We start from the raw sequence: 23,473 nt of genomic DNA, 5'->3' as shown, positions 1-23,473 counted from the left end.
CTGCGCTCTTCCTGTGCTTCTTTTTATCATCCGTCACCCATTTGCACTGCTCATCCCGCACCCCTTTAATAGTCAGTGACAAGCCAATAATTTTTATTAACACTTGAAAATGCTATTTTGCTGTTAAACCAATACATGCAATTGCCCTAATCGGCTGCCAAATGGTAGTAATCAGAATCAGGTTTCAAAACGTTTGGATTTCAGCAGGGCTGCCCACACTGTCCTTGGAGGCATATAAATTAATTATAATTAAGAATCATGTGCAGATGTTAGAAGAGAAACTTTGAACAATTTTGGTGTCTGATCCTGCAGAATATTAAAGGGGAAAAAAAAAGCCCATGAATGAACTGTTGCTGGTAAGAGTACAGAAAATCATCTACGTTTGTATTACACATTTCTATTAAAATGCACACATAGAAAGTGATTTATAATCCTTTATTAGTTATCTGTACAACCCTTGTGTTAAGAACTTGGGTGATAGTAGAAACAATCCTTCTGCTTTGTACAGAAAGCAGGAAAGAACAGCTCAGATCGAAAAGCCTGGATTTAGCCATTGGAAGTGTTGTAGGACAAGGAAGGTGCTCAGATGGGAGGTCAGCTTGGACCGAATAAGACCAAGAAGGCTCTTATTCAGCAGAAGTCCTAAGAAAGAAAATTTCTCTGCCAAGGAATTCAATGCCACATTAGCCCTTTGCGGTGATGAGGACGTCTTCTTGTAGGGGTTGAAGGGACTGGTGGTCTTTGGAAGGGCATTCTTGCCTGCATTGTGTAGGGAGGACTTAATGGTTCATCTGCTGCATCAAGGGTTTACCTGTATCTTTTCCTTCTCGTCTGTTTTGCTCTTCTCTGATTAAACACTTTCCCAGCAGCAATTTAACTAAGTCCCTGTTTTCTTTGATTTTCTATATTTGTTGTGGCTACAGTATGTTGAAACAGATTTGGGCGTTGGTTCCGCACAAGAGTGTCTTTAGATAAGTAAATATGTTAACAGGACCAGGGAGCACTGTTTATTGCCCTGCCGGTCACTACATTAGAAATGGAGTCATTTTGCTCACAGGATGTCTAGGTAGAATTCTTTCATCACTGGTTTCATGAGCACAGAGTCTCAGCACCTGCCCCCACCTCCCAAACTACCAGGATTTCTTACTGTGTTCCTTTCTGAAGAAAGAGCAGGGGCAATAGAGTTCAGAAGCTCTAAGAGTGTAATGGCTGATGGTAATAGTGTGAGACTGAGGGGAACAACACTGCAGAGGGAGTAACAATGCAGAGAGAAGTTTTCGCTTCTCAGTCAACCGAAATCAAAGATTTGTGCCTTTTATATGTTATTTCTACAGATTTAGATGATGTTTAGTTGATATTTAGCAGACCCTAAATGCATTTGGAGGATTGAAATTGGGTTTACCAGTGCCCTGAATATATAGAGGGCATTCTAATTCATTTGCTAGAAATAGATATTAGCTTTGTATTTCAGAATGGCATTAGATAGTACATGTTTGACATCTGTGATACTCACACTTTCTGCGTCAGATGGTTGGTGAACGCATTTATTGCCTAAGCTAAGCATTCTGAGTCAAAAGTACCTTTTTGGTTCAGCATTTTCTCTGCTCCTTTAAATTTGAATTTAGAAAATAAAACTCAAAATTGACTTGGAACTTAAATTTAATTTATGTTAATTAAAATTTTTATTTTGGAGCTCTTCTGCAGAGTTGAGTTAATCATACTTCTCAGTTCATGGCACACTTTTATTATTGGCTCAGATAAGGACGTCCTGCTTAATTAATTAGTTCTTTCCGTACCTTTATCTTCCATATACATTTTAGAATAAGTTAATAAAATTCCTTAAAAAATCCTACTGTTATTTTGATGGGATTGACTTGAAGTTATAGATTAATTCGGGAGAAAATAGAACTCTGTAATATTGTGATCACATCCATGAATGAGGTATATGATTACATTGTTCACGCCTTTTTTCATACCCTTTAATAGAGTTTCAAATGTTCTCTGCAGAGGTCTTATGTATTCTTTGTTAATTCCTAAATAATTTAGAGTTGCTTTTGCTGTTACGACTACCATATTTTCTAGTTGGTTAAAAGAGAGCTATTGTTGTTTGCTAAGAGTATTGTTTATCTAGCAATCACACCCTACCCATGTTAAAAATAATAGTTTTTAAATTCTGTTGGAGTTCCTGTGTAAATAATCATCATATCTTCATAAAATGCTAGTTTTTTTTTTCCTTTCCTTCCCATTCTTCAAAACTTTTGTTTTCAGGGTGCCCGGGTGGCTCGGTTGGTTTCGGCTGGGGTCATGATCTTGGAGTCATGAGATCGAGCCCCGGGTTGGGCTCCGCGCGCAATGGGGAATCCGCTTGAGAGTCTCTCTCTCCCTCTCCTTCTGCCCCTACCCCACACACTCTCTCTCTCCTTCTCTCTAAAATCAATAAATCTTAAAAAAAAAAAAAAAACTTTTGTTTTCTTGACTTCTTTTATTACCAAAATTTCCAGTAGTAGTGATAGCTAGCACTAACCTTGCCTTTTTCTGAATGCCAAAACGAATGTGATCAAACGTCTTTAGTATATTCTTGTACCAGGTAAAGACTGATGATCTTCTTCATTTCCTATTATCAAAGAATTTTTTAAAAACATACACTAACATTTATATCATAAATAAGTGTTTCCCTTAATCAAATGTGTTTCCATCATTTTTTTTTTGAGATATTCATGTAAATATCTCCCTTAATCCATTAAGGTGGTAAATTATTTTGATTTATGTTCTGAAGTTAAGCCATCCTTACATTCCTGGTGTAAACCACACTTGATTATGATTATTATTATTTTTAAAATATACTATTTTTTTGTTTAGCTAATATTTTCTTTGGGATTTTTTTTTGTCTTTATGTTCATAAATGAAAGGGACCTATAATAATCTTTTCTTGTACTTTAATTACCTAGATTTAGAACTAAACTTCCCTTGTTTTTCTATTTTGTTCAACTCTCCACTTCTTACTTAAAAGTTTGGTATGCCTCTGGGCATCTGGGTGGCTCAGTCAGTTAAGCTTCCAACTTTTGATTTTGGCTCAGGTCATGATCTCAGTGTCGTGAGGTCAAGCCCCCAGTAAGGCTCCATGCTCAGCGTGTGGTGTATTTGGGATTCTCTCTCTCCCTCTCGACCCTGGCTCCTTTCCTTGCTCGCTCACTCTCTCTCTAAAATAAATAAATAAAATTGTAAAAAAAAAAAAGTGTGGTAGGCCTCATCTATAAAACCATGCATGCCTGTTTTGCTCTTATTTTGGCAAAGGTGGGGTGCATAGGTGGTGGACTGGTTTTGGTGAATTAGACCTGGGGGACTTTGATAACCATTTTATTTTTTTAATGGTTATTATTATATTTAAGTTTTCTATATTTTCTTGAAACTTGTTTTGCTTTTTTTATTAGATATTTATACGTTACGTTTAAAAGCAATTCATTTTCATAATATACTTTTATTATTTTAAAATTTCCATCATATAAATAATATATATGTACACACACACACGTTGTTATTCTTCTCTTTTCCATTGTCAATTTAATTTACATTTTCTCTCTATTTTCCGTGATTGGTCTTGTCAGAACTTTGTCTGTGGTAGTCTTTTAAAGAATCAGCTTTTGGTTTTGTTTTTTCTTTTATTTAGCTTTTCATTAATTTATGCTTTTATCTTTATTATTTAATTTCTCCCTAAGGTTGACTCAGGTGATTATTAATTATTTTTCATTTTCTGTTTTATTATAAATATTCTTAAAGTTATAAACTTCTCTGTAAACTGTTTTAGTTGTGCACTAGAAATTTTGATATTTAATGTTTCCATTGTTACTCTGTTCAAAGAGTTTTTTAGTTTCTTTTAATCTTTCCCTTCACTTTAGAGTTACTTGGTAATTTTAAAAAAGTGTTTGGATATGTGATTTTTTTTAGTTATCTTTAAAAGTTCACTTGTAATTTAGTCACATTATAGAAAAATGGCCATTGTTTCATGTTGATTCTTTGGAATTTATTGAGGCAGTTTTGTAAATTTAATAATTTCCATGTACTTCAAAAGAATATGTATTCTCTATTGTACATGTATATCTGGATCTCTGAACTAGTACAGGCTTATTACTCAGTCTTTGTTTTTGTTTTTTCTTTTTGAGAGAGAGAGAGAGGTGGGGGAGGGGCTGGGAGAGGGGCAGAAGGAGAGAGAGAGAGAGAGAGAATCTTAAGCAGACTCCGTGCCAAGGGGAGGGCCTGATTCAGGGTTTGATCTCACGACCCTGAGATCATGACCTGAGCCAAAAATCAAGAGTTGGATACCTAAGCAACTGAGCCACCCAGGCGCCCCTCCGGCTTTGTTTTATTTGATCATTTATGTCATTGCTTATATTTTGTCTGTTGGATTTATCTGTTTCTCCCCGGGTATTTTAGTTCATACTTCACACATGTTAAGCCTAGATGTTAAGATTCAGGTATGTTTATGATTATTGTAACTTCTTGGTACCAGTATGTGACATCTCTCATTGTCACTTTTAATGTTTTCACATATGGACTTTATTTTATCTTGATATTAAAATTTGGATAGATATCCCAACCTCCAAGAAGGTTATATTCATTTATACTTCACTTGACTTACACTGCATGAGACTCCTTGTTTCCCCACACTCTCTAATGTTAGGAATTTTAAGGCCTATTTTTATTGGTAGCTTGGGAAACTGGACCTGATGTATAGTTCTGGCACTTTTTTTTTTCTTTAAAGATTTTATTTATTTATTTGACAAAGAGATGGAGAGAGAGCACAAGCAGTGAGAGCAGCAGAGGGAGAAGGAGAAGCAGACTCCGCACCGAGCAGGGAGCCAGATGTGGGACTCGATCCCAGGACCCTGGGATCACGGCCTGAGCCGAAGGCAGACGCCCAACCGACTGAGCCACCTGGGTGTCCTAGTTCTGGCACTTTTAATCTTCATTTCTCTCACTGCATGTCATATTCTAATCACAGTCTCCTTAACTGGTTCACTCCAAACAGCATGGTCCTGACTGCATTATAGGATGGTGCTTGGAAAATTTGAGTTAATCATTTATTAAATCACATTTTATCCTTCCCGTTGGTGTTGCCCCAGGATCAGTTTTCTTTGAGGACAGGATTGGCTCAGATCCTCACTCAGATGTGTCTTCCCTTGGAGCCAGTGTGGGCCAAGTGTGGACTGGTTCCTGCTGTAGTGACCCTGTACCAGCTGGAGGCATGATGAACCTCAGCTGCTGTGGTCTTCTGCTTGCCGGACATCTGATGACCACTCAGCTTGTGCTTCAAGGAGGCAGAGGACCAGGAAGTGGGCAGTCATGTCTCCAATCCTGCCGCTTTGCTGTTGGTTCTGCTTGTGCACCCCGGTGCCCGAATTCTGGGCAGCATGGTCTGGGGGTGCCGAGCTCCCCTGATTGCCATTACTGACCTTGGCCTGAATGACTCTTGAATTCTGCTGCACTTGACTGGTAAGCCAAGTGCAGCCAAGTAAGCAAGCTGAGCTTGCTGCTAACCTGAAGCATGTTGTATCGGTCAGGGAGCTAATATGTCTTGCCCCCCATGACATTCCTCTTAATATTCCTCTCAGCCTTGGTCTGCCTTTCTCTTACCATCTCCCACATGCTGACTTTTTGCTTTCACAAATAGCTAGTCTCCTTGAACAACTTCTGTAGAAGCTTAAAGGTAACATCCTTTGCATCTATAGAGTACTTTATATTCTTCAAAGCACTTCCATATACATTCTGTCATTTGATCCTCATAAGAACTCTTTCAGGTATTTAGGTTGGGCATATATCCTGATTTCCCTGCCGAGGAAATGGTGACAGTGATTGGGCGACTTGTTCATCCTCAGGGACTTAGTTAATGCGGACCTGGTATCAAAATGCAATTGGGTTTTGGTTGGTGATTTTGTTCATTCATTCATTCATTTATTCATGTACTCATTTATTCATATACTCTTATTATATTGAGAGGTAGGAGAAAGGAAAGAGCAAGGGTTTGGGGATAGACAAATTTTAATACCACCCCTTATTAGTTGTGTGAACTTTGTCATTTACTTATAACCTCTCAGAAGATCAGGTTCCTTCTTTATAATATAGGGAAGAATTATGACTTAAAATGTTTATATGTGATTTAATAATACAGGAAAATTACCTGGCAATAATAGAGTCTGGCATATGGTAAATTATAGGCAAAATGTTACTCTAAGTACATAATATGTAAAATAGGCTACTGTTATAGGTAAAAATGGTCAAATATTGACAATTTTATAATGGTAGAAACTCAGTGGCTTATATTTATGGAGTCTTTGCCTGTGGTATGTGAGGCCCCGCTAGATCCCAAGCATGCAAATAGAAATGAGAAGAGGTCTTCTTTATGTATATTTTCTCTTAGACTGTGGAGGGTAGAGCCTGTGCCTCTTGAATCCCCCACACCAAGAACAATGTTTGCCAGGGAGTAGGAGCTCCATAAATGCTGACTGAGCCTAAGAGCCCCTGCCTGCAAGGAGAATACCAACTGGTTAAGAGAGGCAGTCACATAATCATATGATTATAATAAGCAGGTATTTAGGTCGATACATGCAGGCTCTCGTGAGAGCCCAAAGGCAACAGTGCTCAGTTCTACCAAGGGAGAGTGAAGTCCAGGGGAGGGTTGGCGGCAAAGCTGCATCAAGCAGCCACATCAAGACTAACTGTGGTCTGTCTGTGGAAGGGAGCAAAAGCAATTAGCTTACCTTGGACAGCATGCTTTCTCTCAACTGACCCCCTACTAATGTGTGAAATTGAGTTTGTATTCAAAGCAGCTTCTCTGTTTGTCTCACGGCCCCTGTGTTGCTGGTATCTGCCTTAGTGTATTGCTTTGTAAAGTGCTCTGCTCTATCCTGAGTATAAAAGAGACACTCTGTAAAACCAGATTCTATTCTTTGGGTGTCACAACTAGCCATTGCATAACAAAGTCTAATATATTGTATGAGAAGAAATAGAGGAACACAAGAGATAGTTTAAAAAGAGCAAATAAAACATCAAAGTGGGAGAGTGTAGCGTGCATTAAAGTTAATAAACTGTCATGGCAGGGTGGACCACTTTTCAACGTGAAGGAATCTGATTTAGGGACTTGTCAGTGTAGGATCAGAATCTCATTGGAATGAAGTTGGCCTCGGTTTTGCCAAATTTGAAATCTTTTGGTTCTTCCTGAGAGGTAGTCTCTGAAATTGAACAGATTATTCTTATAATTATTATTTTGCCAACAGCTCTTTGAGGTGCTCAACCTATCTGTCTTCCCCTGAATGTTCAGTGCTGCTCACCCCCATACAGCACCACTTTGCTTTAAGCTCCAGGATGGGGAACGCGGGCCCTGGGCCTCTTGCTAGGTTGGATACAGTTCATCGGCCTGGGTTTCCAGGGCTCACAGAGACCGGAAGACTGTCAGGAGTGAACTGTGTTCAGGGTTGAACCACTGAGCTACTCGTCTTATTCATAAGCAATAGACAAGACGATCAATATAGCTCTCCTTCTTGGCAGTGTGGAAGAATGAGCACCACAGCGAGAGTTCCAAAGTGTTTTCTGCCAAGAACTGGATTGGATTTTGTGCTTCTTCAGCCACAAAATGTCCCCAGCCTCTCACTCCTGAATCCTTAATGCCCTTTGCAGTCAGTCTCTTCAGACTGAATGCTTCCTTATCTTTCTTTTCAATATCCTCATTGTTTTCTTTTTGTTAGTTGAACTCTCAAACTCTCAAAGTTTTTAAATCCCTATCTTACCTTTTCTTTCAGGCAAGTAGGAGATATTAAGTAGCACTTTCATCCTTGATCTTTGTAGAAGAATGAAAATCCCTGCCTCTGATTTTGGGTACAGTTTGTAGAATATTTCCTTGGAGAACAAAAATGCTATGTTTACATATTGGCACGCTGGTATTATAATATCACCCACCTTGGGAAAATTACATAACTGTTTTGAGCTTCATTTTCTCCATTTGAGAAATGGGGATAAAGGTGACTAATTTATAGGGTTTCTATGAGGACTGAAGAGATCGCATATAAGGAAATGCCTAACACAGTGCACAGAGTATAACAGGTGTGCCATAAATGATTATTTAAAACAAGTCAAAACAACATAAGCAGGATCAGTTCTACTGGAGAATGGCTAGAAATGTAAAGAGAAATGACCAAGCTCTGTAGGGAGCTGTGTCCTCAGTCTGGTGCATAGTGTAAGATTTAGGGGCATATGGGGAAGCAAAATGCAGGAGTGTGTTGTAGGTAAAAGGTGGTGAATTATGTGCAAACACGGAGTCAGTCATCTCAAGGAAGTCGTTGCTATAGGATGCCATGGAAAATTTTTCTAACGTGACTCTAACATTACTACGGATATCAATAGTATTTGTCCACATCACCATACTTTGATATATAACAAATCACAATAAAACTATTCCTTATAGGGGTCTCTGGGTGGTGAGTCGGTTGGGCGTCTGACTCTTGTTCTCAGCTCAGGTCTTGATCTCACGGTCATGAATTTGAGCCTAATTAAAAACAAAAACCAAAAATCCTATTCCTTGTAACGACTGACAATGTGAGAGGCAGTGTGGTGTAGTGCAATGAAATGTAAATTGACCTAAAAACCAGAAGATCTGGATTCATGTCTGTTTCACTTAATTGGTTCACAGTGTTGGACTTCTTAGCTTCTTTGAGCCTTAGCTTTAATATCTATAAAAGGGGAATAATAATATCTTTCTTATTTTTTCCCCTGTTGGGTTATTGTCAAGATCAATTGAGATGTTTTTTAAAGTACTGTCTACATATTGGTTTATGGTGTTTTGTTGTTGTTGTTGTTGTTGTCCGGTAGTAGTAAAAGTCAGTTACTAAAAGAGTTGCTGAAGAATTTTTCAGGCTCTTGTCCTCTTTGAGGTGAGCACAAAGTAAAGGGGCTTATGTTTCTTTAGCTCCCTATAGGTGGCCTATCCAGACCATGTTTTGTTCCTAGCCTCTGCTGAGTCCATTTTGCAGTTCATTTGCCTGGTCTCTGCCATTCCCTTGGCCCGAGAGCGATTCAAGGCTGGGTTGTGGCAGAAGTGCCAGGGATCACACAGCACCAGAGGGACCACCCCTTGGCATGACTGCCTGGACCACTTGCATCCTCTGTTCCTCCTTTGCCTCTGTTTGCCGTTGATGGCCATAGCAATAGCTTTTATTGTCTTGCTTAAGGATTCCTGATGTTTTTGAAAGTTTCGTTTTCTTTCTCCCATTCTGATGAGCAGACACGAGGGATCAGGGACTAGGCTTGAAGATAGACGTTGGGCTGATGATCAGTGAAAGGAGATAAGGCCCTTGACTTGCAGTATCCAGCCCCTTCAAAGATAGGTCATGCAGTAGAGTCATAATTTAACCACTCTCTCTTTGTGTTTTCAGGGAGTCGACGAGTTGAAGATGAAGCCCAGAGCAGAGTGCTGTTCTCCCAAGTTCTGGTTGGTGTTGGCTGTCCTGGCCGTGTCAGGCAGCAGAGCTCGTTCTCAGAAGAGCCCCCCCAGCATTGGCATTGCTGTCATCCTCGTGGGCACTTCCGACGAGGTGGCCATCAAGGATGCCCACGAGAAAGATGATTTCCACCATCTCTCCGTGGTACCCCGTGTGGAGTTGGTAGCCATGAATGAGACTGACCCAAAGAGCATCATCACCCGCATCTGTGATCTCATGTCTGACCGGAAGATCCAGGGCGTGGTGTTTGCTGATGACACAGATCAGGAGGCCATTGCCCAGATCCTTGACTTCATTTCAGCCCAGACTCTCACCCCCATCCTGGGCATCCACGGAGGCTCCTCAATGATAATGGCAGATAAGGTAAAGGAGGGCTACAGGGAGGAGAACTTGGGGGTGGGCGTGGTTTGTATTGAGAACTGAATGACACATGTGTTTTTATGTAAAACTGGATGATGAAAGATGGAAAGTAACCAGAATGCTCTGAGTAAGTAGATGGATCAGGGATCAGTCCCTTCCTTTGGAGATGAAGGGGAGGAAAAGGTACAGGTATTCAGAGCGCCTATAGTCTTGAACAGGTGTGTGTGTCCATTTGTTTGTAAATGGATTCACTAAAATGACTAAGAGATGTTGAAGCTTATAGTTCCTGTGATACATTCTCTTCAAATATGTGTGTGCATAGCTCCTTTAAACCTTTAAAGTAAGGCGTGCTATATTCTTTTTTGGAAACACATATTCTACTCCCCCCGCCCCATGCCAGCTTCAAGACTATAAAAAGAAAAAATCCCTTGAGGCAGATTATTTGTCTCCTTGCAGATACAAATGTCATAGGGAAGTACTTACTGCTAAGGTGTCTGTGCGTGTCACACGGGGATCTACACATTGGAATGGATTTTAATCCATGGAACCAGTAGCAGCTGCATTTTCTCCACGCTTAGATTTGAAGGCAATGGTTCTTAACCTTGGTTGCACATTGGATCACTTGAGGAGCTTTCAACACTCCTGATGCCTGGGTCCCATGCCCAGAGATTCTGATTGTTGGCCTGCAGTGCAGCCTGGACGGCTGGCTTCTTGAAAGCTTCCCACATGAATCTAGTATGTGATTAAAGTTGAGCACTGCAGCTTTATGGCCTCAAAGAAATCGTAGACTTCTACGTTAACGTGAGGTTAACTGTTCTCTGACAAGCTAATTAGCATCTGACAGTGATGCTTATTCTCTAATTGCAGAAGGTGTTTTGTTTGTGGTTCTGTTTTGTTTTTCCATTTTTTACTTATTCAGAGCTTTCTTTCTCCTTGCTTTATTGATTATTGCTCATTGCTTAGGTACAGCGCTTCTCACATAGGCGTTGTCCTTTGCGGTTATTCATATCTTAGAATGATTCATTTCACCACAAGTGCAGGATTTATTGCCTCTCATCACTTTGGATTTTTTAAATGGTCTCTATCTTTGCTTTGTCATCTTCTACTTCTTACCATCACTTTCAAAACTGTCTGTAGTTCTGTACTTAAAGGACGTGCGGTGGGGCCACTGATGTCTGTAAACACCTCAAAAGCTAGCACTGACAGCACGCGTGCTCCTTGGCCAGTTGAGAACCACTACAGTGCGGGGGGGTTTAGCAGGCTCAGGTAACCGTGTGCGACCACTACCGCCATCTGTCGGCAGCAGGCAGAGATGACTCTTCTGTTTGGGAGCTTCCTTTATTCAGTCTAGGAAAGGTCAAGTTGAAGTACTCAATGAAGGGACCGCGGGTTGCATATGAGGAAGGTATTCTTCCATTGATCTGGGCACAGGTAAAGATATTAAAAAACAAATTATGGCACTAGAAGCCAATGCTGAGGGAGGTGGGATAAACTGAAGCAGAATGGAAAATATAGACCAACTGTGACAAACCCCTTGAGCTTTTGCTTCAGGTAGGTTTTTTTTTTTAACATCATTGTCCTTAGCTGATTATGCTCTATTTTAGCAGTGGTATTTTGAGGGCACAATGTTGTACTGAAAGAAGGCCAAGATGGATGAGCCAAATTTTTGAATCATAAATAAGTGCATACTTGAGAGCATGACAGGTGAAAATAATTTTTTTTTTTTTGGTTATGCAGGCTATCGTGCAATATTTCAGCACTTCCACCCTCCTGCCCTTGTAGAAAAGGTCATTGGTTACGCTGGTTAGTTGTTTCTCTGTTGTGCCTCTTACAAACGCGTAATAACAATATAATCATATGAGGTAAGATGCAGCCCATGTTGAGAGATGGGCTCTTTTGTTCATTGATTTGTTCTAGGCGCTTTAGTGTTTCCCGTGTGCTCGAGCACATAGCACTTTGTATACATTGTCTGATTTGACACTCTTAACAACTCAGCGAGCTAAGTGATATTATTTATCTCCGTTTGACAGATGGGGAAACTGAGGCTCAGAGAGATTGAAAAAATACATAGCCCAAATGATGTAGCAAGTAAGTCAGTCAGGATGTCAACATTGGTTGCTGGCTCCAAAGACCACATGCTCTCTTGCCTCTCAAGAAAATGGCGAGGCTAGTCAAGGTCTCACATACCTTCCTATTCTTTACTTTATCCTCCCTTATATAGCACTTTGGTAGATATTACCTGACTAAAAGTAATCCATCACTTGATTCATAATGGCAATACTGGGATCTGATTAAGGAGAGAAGTAATGAAGAGTTGAGATGGCATAGCTCTTAGGTGCAGCCTGCGTCCACAGTGGGCCCCCTGGTTCCTACTTCTAGGGGTAAAAGAGAGGATTGAAAGCAGTGAGGTGATGGTAATGAGATTCCTCTCTGGTCTCTTTCCCCTTTCACCTCGCCACCGTGGTAACCACACCCAAATATTCCATCTTCTCTTTTTCTCTTTCCAGTAAAAAAAAAAAAAAAAGGCAAACAGTGGTTTTTAAGCAATTTCCTAAAATAACCTAAAAATTATCTGACTTCTAACCTGAAAAGATTTCCAAAAGGTAAATGGAAAGAAGAAAAGGAAGAAAGAAGGAGGTCCTGATACCACAGAAGCTGGCGAGTGGAAGGCTCAGCCCTGAGGGGTCAGATACCTGAATGTGCTGGAAGCTGCAGAGGAGGGTGAGCAGGGACCACCCGGGGCTGAGTGGGCAGCGGTGCCAAGATTCTCGGGAGCTGTGCAGAGGGACATTTGCAGGGTTAAGGGATTTGCATGAAGGCAAATAAAGAGAGTCCCCAGATCTCAGAGAAATAAGCTTTTGGGGCAAGTTTCAAAAATAAAACATCTCAAGTTCTAAGGCCAGTTTTTTTTTTTTTTAAATAGGAGTTTATTTTTAAGTACCATGAACATATTTTACAAACATAGAATGAGGACACAGAGTTTGACAACTGTGAATCAACTGTGCGGCCACAGGACAAAACATTTGAAAATGAAACTGATGCAGAAAATCCAAGAAATACAGCTTTGCCATGCTTAAGGCCTAGTCTTTGAGGAACAGGTATACCATCTGAAGGATGATAAATAAGCCTTCCATTTTGCTTCCCCCTTCTAGGAGATAGGTAATCACCGTGCCATTTTATCTGAGTTTTGCTGTTGTTGTTAGCTCGCTTCAAATAAAGCCCACTTATCAAGTGTTCTTGTGAAAGGTTGTATTAAAGGAATAAAGTCCCTGATTGAAGGAGTTCGTAATGGAAGAAAACACAGATATAAAGATTTTTGACCAAAGTGGAGAGAGACACAAGGTCAGCATCTGGTCAAGTAGCTTGTGCTCACTTTTTTTTTTTTTTGCATATGCTAATTAATGAGTACAAACATTAATGAGTGTTTTACTTTCCCAATGAGGAAATGTACCTTATACCTTGGTGGAATAAAGCATGGGAGCTAGAAGAGTAGAACTAGTAGAAGCTCTGAATTTGGAGTCAGAGCTGGTGTTAACCATCACCTCTAGATGTGGGAATCTGGACTACTCACCAACAATCTGAACTTACTCTAAATATTGATCTCCTTGCTTGTATAGTGGGGACCGTAATATATATTATCGAGTGGTTGAAGCTTAAATGAGAAAATACATAGCAGGTGCTTCACTAAGTGTCCAGCACAGCATTCTGCAGGCTAAGCTGAAGGTTATTTGGAACAATTTGAAGAAAGGGAAGTTTCATGATACAAGAAAAGAGTGGGAATTGAATAGAGTCATGGCCAATTATAGAGACACTTCTGAACTGGATGCTGATGAAGAAAAGAGGTCAGGTGAAAATCTGGGGAAAGGCTCTGATGTGTGAGGTAGGACCCTTGGTCCTTCCCCACCATGAAACCAAAGCTCATTGGAGGTATAGTCATGCCATAGCCAAAAAAGGAACGTTCAGCCATGGAAGAGCTCTTATAAGGAAAGTACTGCTAGGTGTCTATAACACAAGACTGTTTAGAATAGTAACAGAGACCATTTAAAAATGTATGAGGTGATTTTTGGCAGTTCCCCACCTGAGTATAAAGAGTCTACTTTATTTTGCCTTGTTATAATTGCTTTTATTCTCCCTGAGATCCTGGATTTAGGATGCCCATCTCAATCTAAATAATGAACTAAAGCCAGATGTACTTCCATTTCTTTTCAGGAGGTTTCTCTGCTGATTTGCTGGAATCTTTCTTGGGTTTTCAGATTTTAGCTCAGAGAGGTTAAATAACCCATCTAAGGACACCACAGCTTGTGAGGAGTGGGAATTGGATTCAAATCCCAAAAGTACCTATCTTGAAGCTCATGCTTCCTATTGATACAATTCTGCCTCACAGAACCCTAAAGTAAGAATTGTAAGTCCTGAGTCTTAGTCTCCATTCTCAGGAGCGTTGGAAATTTGAACAAACAAATCACATAAACTATGTGATACTCAGTTTACAGTTTATAAGATTTCAATTTTGTTTTCTGCCCTACCCACTTTACAACACTTTGAAGGCAAAATGAAATGAAATATGTGGAAAATTCTGGAAAAGCCCTGTACAAACAGTTGCTTTAGGTGAGAGAACAAGGAGCACCGTGTTAGGGAATGACAGACCTACCTACTGACATTAGCATTAGGACCAGTGAAAATTGTTTGGGCAGGAAGTAGCAAGGAAAACAGAGAGTGGAAGTTACAGTAGGATCAGGCAAGAGGGCACAAGATCTGGTCTTTAATGCCACAAGAATGGAAGAGAAAAGGGTATGCCAAGCCGAGGGTCAGGGTCTGGAAGTAGATGGGCTGATCAGAGTGAAGTAGGGTAGCTAAGACAGGCACCATACTCCATATCTTGTTCCTAATCAAGGGCATGTGAAAATATTCTCATTCTGGTGTCTGTTGTTAGGATTCTTTCTAAATTGTTTGGTTGAGAAATGATGCTTTGAACAGCACTTTGATTTTTCGTACAGAGCGCCACATTTTGAATCCGAGTGGGGCTAGGAAGATGGCCTCTACTCTTCATTGGCCCTGTCTTTTCTTGCTCTCTCCCATACTGTCTGCGCCTCCCCCCAACACTCATCTCATGGCAATGTGTTTGGAGAGAGTGGCTGAGCCAGCAGTAGTGTGTGACACTGTAAATAGACTATTGCCTTCCAGTGGCTCGTGTGGCTTTCCGTATCCAGCATAATCTGGAAACCAAGATGGCTATGCTACTCATATTTTACTCTGTTCTTCTTCCTTAATTTTGGTGTCTTTCAGTTGTTTACCTTGCTCGTAGTTGTCTGTCCTATGGTCTTCCTGGGATTGAATACTTCAAGAGCGAACTGTGGTGTTACATTATGGATGAGGAGAGTTAAGACATAGTGGAGAATTAAGAGGGCAAAAGAGCTAAAAGAGCGTGCCACTGGGACGCCTTGGTGGCTCAGTCATTAAGTGTCTGCCTTTGGCCTCGGTCATGATCCCAGGGTCCTGGGATCGAGTCCCACATCGAGCTCCCTGCTCAGCAGGGAGCCTGCTTCTCCCTCTCTCTCCCTCTGCTTGTGCTCTCTCTGTCAAATAAATAAATTCTTTAAAAACATAAAATAAAAAAATAAAAGAGCGTGCCACTTTTGTGCCAGGCGTGATGCTAATGAGCATTTTAATTCTTATGCGATCCTGTGAGACAAATAGTAGTAGTATTTGTTTTTAGTTGATGTGGAAACTAAATTCGAGTATGTACCACAGCCGAAGTGACACAGCTAGAAGAATAGTGGGAATGGGATCCAAATCCAAGTATGTTTGGCTTTAAAAGTTTTTTTGGCTGATTTTGAAACTTGCAGTCCACTTACCGAGGAGTCAGAAGAAAGCTGGAATAGGATTCCCTGCTTATTCCTCGCCCATCTTCCCTTCTTCCTTGAATTATACTTCGGGGAAAGATGGGTGGGTAGCTCTCTCTAAGACCCTATACCCTTTGCAGTGGTGCAGTGCTCATGTCTGTGTGAATTCCAGGCCTTTCCACCTGTGTCGGTGGAATGGGTGTCTTGTTGGCCAATACACCCTCCCTTTTAAAACCGGAGCTAGGATTTGCTTTCAAGAGACTGGCCCGTTGAAGTCCAGGTGCAGTTTTAATGTTTGGAGAAACTGAGGCCGTGGAAATTACTTTAGGCATTTAGAGACATGAAAGCATCTGGTGCTAGAAAGTAACACATGAGCCATCCTGTGTTTCTGATCCATCCTCCAGGAAAGTGATGGCGTGTCTACAGGAAGGCGGGGTACAGTATGGAGAGAATGCAGGCTTTGGAGACGTTAGGCTTGAGCACTGGTGCATTCACCAGATATGTGAGCTTAGTAGTGCTGTTTAAACTCTCTGAGCCTCAAAATTTCCTTTTGCAAGATGGGAACAAAATAACACCTAGTTCTCAGTGGGTAGTAAGCTTTATGAAGCTCCGTAGCCAATGCTTGATAAACAGTAGGCCCTTTCTTGTATTTTCATATACCAGACCCTTCTTAATCCTTTGAAGAAAGTGGGATCCTAATGTTTTCCTGCTAACTGAAAGAGAAACTCTTGGGATGTTAATACCCTTCCTTTGAGGCCTGGTGGATAAGCAGCAGCTCAGTGGGTTCTGCCTCTGCGCTGATGCAGTTATTGATTGTGACATGATCAGGACTTATCAAGATTTTCAAAGCCGGGACATACAGCGATTTCAATAAACTGATAACACACAGGATATAAGCAATGAAGATAAGTCAAGAACATTAAAAAAGAAAGGCTAGCAGAATAAAATAGTATTTGAATTTAGGGTCACTCATAGATTTGGAAGTGTTGATAGATAAGAAAAAGTGAGTTGTTAGATGAGGGACATATTAAAGGTATTCTGTAGGAGGGTAGTGATATGTTACCTATGTTGGGGGGGCTGTTAATTCACTATCACCAGTCAGCTTTGAATTGATCATACTGATACCCCTGAAAAGCCCCTTGGATTATGATTTCTACTTGAGGAATATATTTTTATTCCCCTTTCTGAGACTTCTGTGATTCTTTTTGCCTTGTTCTTAGACATTAGATCTATGTTTTATTCGAAATAATATTTTGATTCTGTGGTTTAAGCATGCATGAGCATCATGTTAAAGACCAGTTTGATTCCATCTTTCTAAGGACAAAAATATTATTGCTACCATTCTCTTTTACGCTGACAAAGAACACCCAAATTATCATGTGTTGTTAGGCGGTTGCAATGAGAAAAGAACTACCATTGACTGGTCATTGACTTTTTGTCAAGCTCTGAGCTAGTCGCCTTCCGGGAGCTTAAAAATGTTATTCTGTTTAATTCTCTCATCGCATTTATGAGGCGTGTATTTTGTCCTTTTACACAGATAAGGAAATTGTAGATCAGAGAGGTTAACTGTTTTGCCCAGGACCTTTAGCTAGTGATTTGCCCATAGTGGCTTAAACAAATAGGTGCTTGTCGGTGTCTCAGAACAAGGCACCTGGAGACAGGGACTGCTGGGTGTGATTCAGTGAGGTAGTGATGTCAGGGCTGACCTCTGGGATTCCCTTGGTATTTTTTTCATGGTTACGAGGATGCATCCCCTGCTCGAGGCATCGTGCCCATACTCGAAGGAAAAAGCGGGGTGTGGGTATTAGATCAGGAGGAGTCTTCTCTATGCCCCTAATCTCATGAACTCAAACAAGGTCATGCGGCCAACCCTGTGGGGATCGTGAGGCTTTCTGGTGGAGGTGACAAAGGGGCAAGGGTTGCAAATGGCTTTTGGGGTCATTCCACAGCATCTCTCAAAGGAAGTAAGTGACAGTCTGGGTATTCAACCAGTGTCTGTGTGCTTTCAAAGCTTGAACATCTCTCATGTGTCATTTCTCTTGGTTCACACTAAACGCTGTTTTTGTGCTCTTTGTCTAATCTCCTCACAGTTTCTCCAGAACTGGGACCTTGGCTCATCCATTATTTCTTTTTTTTCCCTTAAATATCAATTTATTCCTTTCTGCTGGCATTTTTTTCCTAGCTTAGTGGTCCTCAGGAGATATTTGGAAATGTTTTGGGGGGGTGGGGGTTGATGTCATAATGACTGCTTTTGTAAAGTGTGTGTGTGCACGTGTCTGTGTGATTGTGGCCCTTAGAACCAGGAGACCAGGCACATTACGTGTCCTGTGATAGTACCCAACAGTCCAGAAGAGTTCTACCCAAAATCCAATTCTTTTCCTCACTGAACATATTCAAATCACTCTCATATTAATAAACAAACATAAAAGCTTTCCTTGACCCTAGTTCTCCCTCCCTCTTCCTTTTCTTTTGACAGTTCAGCTCCTTAAAAAGTAGTTAGATTGCTGTTTTCACTTGTCTCTCACTTTGTACAAAATGCCAAATCCAGTGGACTTTTTGTCATTCTTGACCTTCTGCAGCATTGAACACTGTTGACCCTTTTAGAGCTATTCCAAAAATTATGATGACAAGAGTAATTAGGTTTGTCATACATTTGGTGACAGTGGGAAGGAGAATGACTAGAATTTAGAACATGGGTAGGTCATAGAAGTGGAAATGTCTAGTAAGCCGTTGGATTTGGACTTGGAAGTAAAGGGAGTGATTTGGGCTGTAAATATGGATATGAAACTCATTAGTGAGCAGAGGGTAGTGGAAACCAGGAGGGTGGTGGAGATGGCTCAGAATGAACAAGTGGAATGAGGAGAGAGGTGGGTCAAGGGCAGAGCCACCTTAGGGTGCACCACTGTTTGAGGGATAGCCAGAGGGGGTGGAGATGATGAAGGAGCTAAGATAATTATCAGAGAGAAGACGAGAACAAGAAAAACGAGGAAAGAGAGGCATTATAGAAACCAAGAGAGAGTTCTAAGGGGGGTAGTTTCCCAGTCTGGGAATCAATCCAGGACACTCCCTTCCCCCTCAGGATGGTTGTGCAAACAATAAGGAGCCCTGTGATGGTCCTCTTCCCTCCAGGCTCTGTGATGACGTCAGTGCTGGCACTCCCTCTCTCTTGTCTGCACTGCCACATGGTAGGGTAGCTGTGTGATCCTTTAGAAACTCAAATCTGATTGTTAGACACTTTTGCTTAAAACTCTGCACTGCTTCCCCACAGCTTGGAATAAGACATCCCCTTTTGATCTGGTCCCAGGCTACCTCTCCAGGATTTTCTCTTAACCTTCCCGCCCTTGAAGAGTAATGTTAAGCCACACTAAATTATTTATTGCTCCCTGACTGGTCCTGGCTGTTTCGCATCTCTGTGCCTTTATTTGTGCTACCTCCTCACCTTAGAATATTCTCTCCCTTGTCCATCCAGAAACACCTACTCACTTTTCAAGAGAGGTTGTGGCACTTCTGTGAACTCTCTTCTGACTCTCATCTTTGCAGGATTTACTTTTATTTTTTTTTCCATTCCACCTGTGCCCTATTTATGCTTTTATCACAACCTGTTTTATTTACCTAATCTGTCCCACTTGCTATACAATGAGCCCATTGTAGACCAGGGCTATACTTTACTAATTTTTGTATTCCTAACACATGCCATCGTGTCTGATGCATGTTAGCTAACTTTGATTAAACAGTTAACAATGATTAAACTGTGTGCTCTATATACACACTGTAATGTGTTGAGTGGTGACCCCCCCCCAAAAAAAAGATATGTCTGTGTCCTAACTCCGATAACCTGGGAATGTGACCTGATTTGGAAAGAGGGTCTTTGCAGATGTCATGAAGTTAAGGATCTCATGATGAGCTCATTTTGGATTAGCCAGGTAGCCCTAAATCCAGTGACAGATGTCCCTATAAGAGGTAAAAGAGGAGAAGTCATAGCCTCAAAGGTGAGGACTTTGAAAGAGGGGTGGAGCTTGGAGTTGGTTAGCCACATGCCAAGGAAGCCACTAGAAGCTGGAAGAGGCAAAGGGCGTTTTTTTCCCTAGAGCCTTCAGAGGGAGCATGACTCTGACAACACCCTTGATTTCAGGCTTCAGAACTGTGGGAAAATAAATTTTTGTTGCTTTAAGCTGCCAAGTGTGTGGTAATTTGTGATGGCAGCCCTAGGAAAGTAATATCCACACCACAGTTACGAGGGGGATCTCTGGGACCTCACTGCCGAGGTTTGTCATTTACTGTGTGATCTCTGGCAAAGTACTTAACTTCTCTGAGCCTTAGAGTCCTCCCTGTAAAATGGTGATATAAGTAGGTCCTATTTCTTAAGGTTATCAAGTATGGTTATTGAAAGTGCTTTGAAAAGATGGGGCAAATAGTAGGACAGTGAGTGTGGGTCTGTGAGAGGTTCTCCGTTAAGTATCCATTGAGTAACTGAATGAGTGAGGAGGGTGATGTAAACAGAAACCCAAGCCATCACAGTGATCTGAACTCACCTAGTTCTGTGCTGATTGGGCGTGCACCTTGGGAGCTCTGTCCAAAGGTGGTGCTCTGACATTCTGGACCCCTCGGGGCCTGGGCCAGTGCAGAAAGGGTGAAGTGTCAGCATTCCGGGTAGCTGCTTCACTGCTGGGTCCTTTGGTGGAACTTTGGGGCAGTGTGGTCTTTTAGCCCTAGGACTTCCCTTTACACACTCTTTTCCTCGTTTTTGTTCTCGCGTTGTTTTGTGTGTACATGCATGCGTGTGCTCGTGTGTGTGTGCGCGCGCACATTTGCGTGTTTGCAAATGTGGTTGCTGCTCTCTTTATTCTTTCCAGTTCCCAGGATGGTGCATCTCACCTAGGGCTGCCCTCCCAATCCAAAGTCCTCATGCTTTTAGATTTTTCTTCTTCCCTACCCTCAGGTCAAAACTCCTGCTTCTTTTCTTTTTATTCTCTTTCATTCTGTAATTTTCATAATCCTTATCACAGCTGTAATTAATCATAATAGTTTTTTTATTAGCTGCCTGCCCTGCTAGACTACACGCTTCATAAGGGCAGGAACTATGGCTTTTTCATTTTTATATCCCCAGAACCTAACATATAGCTTGGCACATAGTAAGCCTTTAATACATACTTATTAAATGTATAAATGAATTAATTATTTCAGCGCAGCAGATGTCAGTTGCAATTAAGAGAAAAGTATTTTAAACCCAAATGAAAATGGATGAGAGAATTAATCTCTGGTTGCTGGAAAATACATTTCTGTCTCTCTCTAGGCTGTTATGCCCACATCCCCCCTTCCTCGCATCTGCCAGATACCAGCAGTCAACAACTTGGCACTCACATCTAGAATTTTAACACTCATGTCCACGTTATTTCTAGCACCCAGACATGGCAAAAGTGCTGCCTCAAGTTAGGGGTGCATTCTGCGGTAGCAGAGCAAAACTTCCATGCGAAGCAGTCGGGTGCCTGTGATATTCTTTTGACTTTATTAGCCTACTTTCAAAGGAGGAAGCAGAAAAAAATAAGCATTTTTTTTAAGTTCTGGAAGATAAACATATTTGATTCACATGACATACTAATCAGCAAAATATCACCAACTAAATTTAATCAACGCAATTAGGTTTCCAAAGGTAGTAGCAAGAGGTTTTGAAACTTCTTTTAGCAAACAACATCCTTTCTCCTTTGTTTATTCATTCATTCAAAAAATATTTATTAGGGGGCGCCTGGGTAGCTTAGTCGGTTAAGCATCTGCCTTTGGCTCAGGTCATGACCCCAGGGTCCTGGGATGGAGCCCTGCATCCTGCTCCCTGTTCAGCAGGGGGTCTGCTTCTCCCCGCTCCCCTTTGCCCATCCTGTTTGTGTTCTCTCCATTTTTCTCTCTCAGAAAAATTAATAAATAAATCTTTTAAAAAAATAAAAAATATGTTTATTAGGCATCTACCGGACGTCAGAAACTGTCCAAAGTCCTGGAGCTATAGCCCACAAGAGAGACACATCCTCATGGAGCATTGACTGAAAATAAACAAAGATATAATTTAAACAATATTATTATAGCGAGAGGTAAATGGCTTTTTATGAAAATAATAGGAAGGGGTATCGTGTAGGGCTATTTTAGGGTTGTCAGGGTAGGTCTCATAGGAGGTATGATGTGTATGTGAGATATGTATGATGAGAAGGATCAAGATGCATGAAGACATCAGGCGTGGCATTTTGGCAGAGAGAAGAGCAGGTATGAAGGCCTTGAAAGGGGCATGTTTTTGTTGTTTGTTTTTTTGATGAGTATCAGAATGGTCAATAAAATTGAAGGCTGGTGGGCAGTGGGGACAATGGTAGAAAATGAGGCTGAAAGGTATCATGGGGCCAGATCATGTAGGGCCTGAGAGTCTTGGTGTGGAGTTGGTTATTTTTCAATTCATTCCAGAAGGTGTAAGAAGGGAGTGGTGTAACTTGACTTAGCAAATTTTTGGATGCTGACAAATAGTATAGTGGATCGAATATATACCTTGGAGCCATTTAAAGTCATGTCTCCACCTTTCAGAAGCTCAGTGACCTTTTGCTATGTTGTATGACTTCTGTGATCTGGTTTTTTGTTTTTTTGTTTTGTTTTGTTTTTGTTTTTTTTCATCGCTATGAGGGAGGAGGTAATATTCATCAACTTCAAAGAGTTATTATGAGATGAAATGAAATAACCTTTAAAGGAATCATTACTTTGCCAGGTACACACCTGGTTTTGAATAAATGGCTGGTAGTGTCATTTTTAGTAACATTGAAATACAAATTCCTCGTGACTCAGCAATGATTTTCTTTTAATATATCTATGGATTACGCAGCTTTCTGTTTTGTTTCATTGTTTTTACAGCATTTGCTTACAGACCTGCAAACAAATTAGCAAAGTATCGTAGGCAGTCAGAAGCACTATGATTGGCTTTCCTCTGAATAATTAGCTGTCTGTTGTTTTGAGTTGTTGGAGTTCCCACGCACCAGTGTCTTGTGGCCAGTTCCTGGACTTGTGTCTACATAGTTGCAGTCTGATATATTTTCCCCTCTTTCCAAATGTGGGTGATGGCACCGAGAAGAGTGGCATTGAGAATGGCGCAACTGGGGTAAGATGTTGGGGTGAGAGGTGTGGGCATTGAGGATGGGATGTAGTGTAATGATCCCTCCAATCAGTGCAGCCTGCCTTGCCCTGAGGACTTCTGGCACCGCCCCACCCTTGACCAAGTCCTCCTGGCCTGCCACCATGTGTTTTGGATGTATTCCGTTACCTTGACAACATGTCATCCAGAGTTGTAAGGCATGGCAGCCTTCAACCTTTGAGCATCATCGTGTTGCTAAGACAACAGACTTTATGGGAAGCCAGGCTCCACTGGAGTTCCTGTGTGCTCCTGCCACCCACCCCGCCCTCCTCCTCCTTCTGCCTGCCCGTCCATCCACTGCCTTCCGTCTGTACTCTCAAGTCTTCTGCCTTCACAGATCCACTGTCTGCACGGTCCTTCTAGCTCCCTCTGGCCCCTTGGCCTTTATCCACTTACCACTCACTGTAGTGTTCCCACTACTTATACAAAAGCAAATATTGTCAATTCTCAAAGAATAAAGCTGCATGACTTAAGAAGCTGAGGAGATGGTGGGAATGAAGGAGTTAAAAAAACATCCAGAAAGGGGAGAGAAGAGCTTGATAGAGTTTCTTTAGTCCAACTGTACAATGTGTGGAAGTGGTTCTTACGTTGACTGGACCTGAGAATTAACAGAGGATTTTATTTTATTA

General features: G+C 41.3%; 1 protein-coding gene across 1 annotated transcript in view; it reads left to right on the top strand.

Annotated features, from left to right (window-relative positions):
* The first annotated feature begins 9,428 nt into the window (after positions 1 to 9,428).
* The window catches only part of GRIN2B (glutamate ionotropic receptor NMDA type subunit 2B), a 286,176-nt gene continuing 272,131 nt past the window's right edge, over positions 9,429 to 23,473 (top strand). Inside the window, exon 1 of the mRNA XM_028119794.2 lies at positions 9,429 to 9,851. Within this exon, the coding sequence (XP_027975595.1) occupies positions 9,441 to 9,851 (411 nt within the window). The 5' untranslated portion in view covers positions 9,429 to 9,440. The remainder of the gene's footprint in view (positions 9,852 to 23,473) is intronic.

The sequence above is a fragment of the Eumetopias jubatus genome, unplaced genomic scaffold, assembly GCF_037043125.1.
Source record: "Eumetopias jubatus isolate StellerSeaLion01/CBP00866 unplaced genomic scaffold, mEumJub1_p1.0 scaffold_8, whole genome shotgun sequence".
NCBI lineage: Eukaryota > Metazoa > Chordata > Mammalia > Carnivora > Otariidae > Eumetopias > Eumetopias jubatus.
This window is presented reverse-complemented; position numbering and strand designations above follow the sequence as displayed.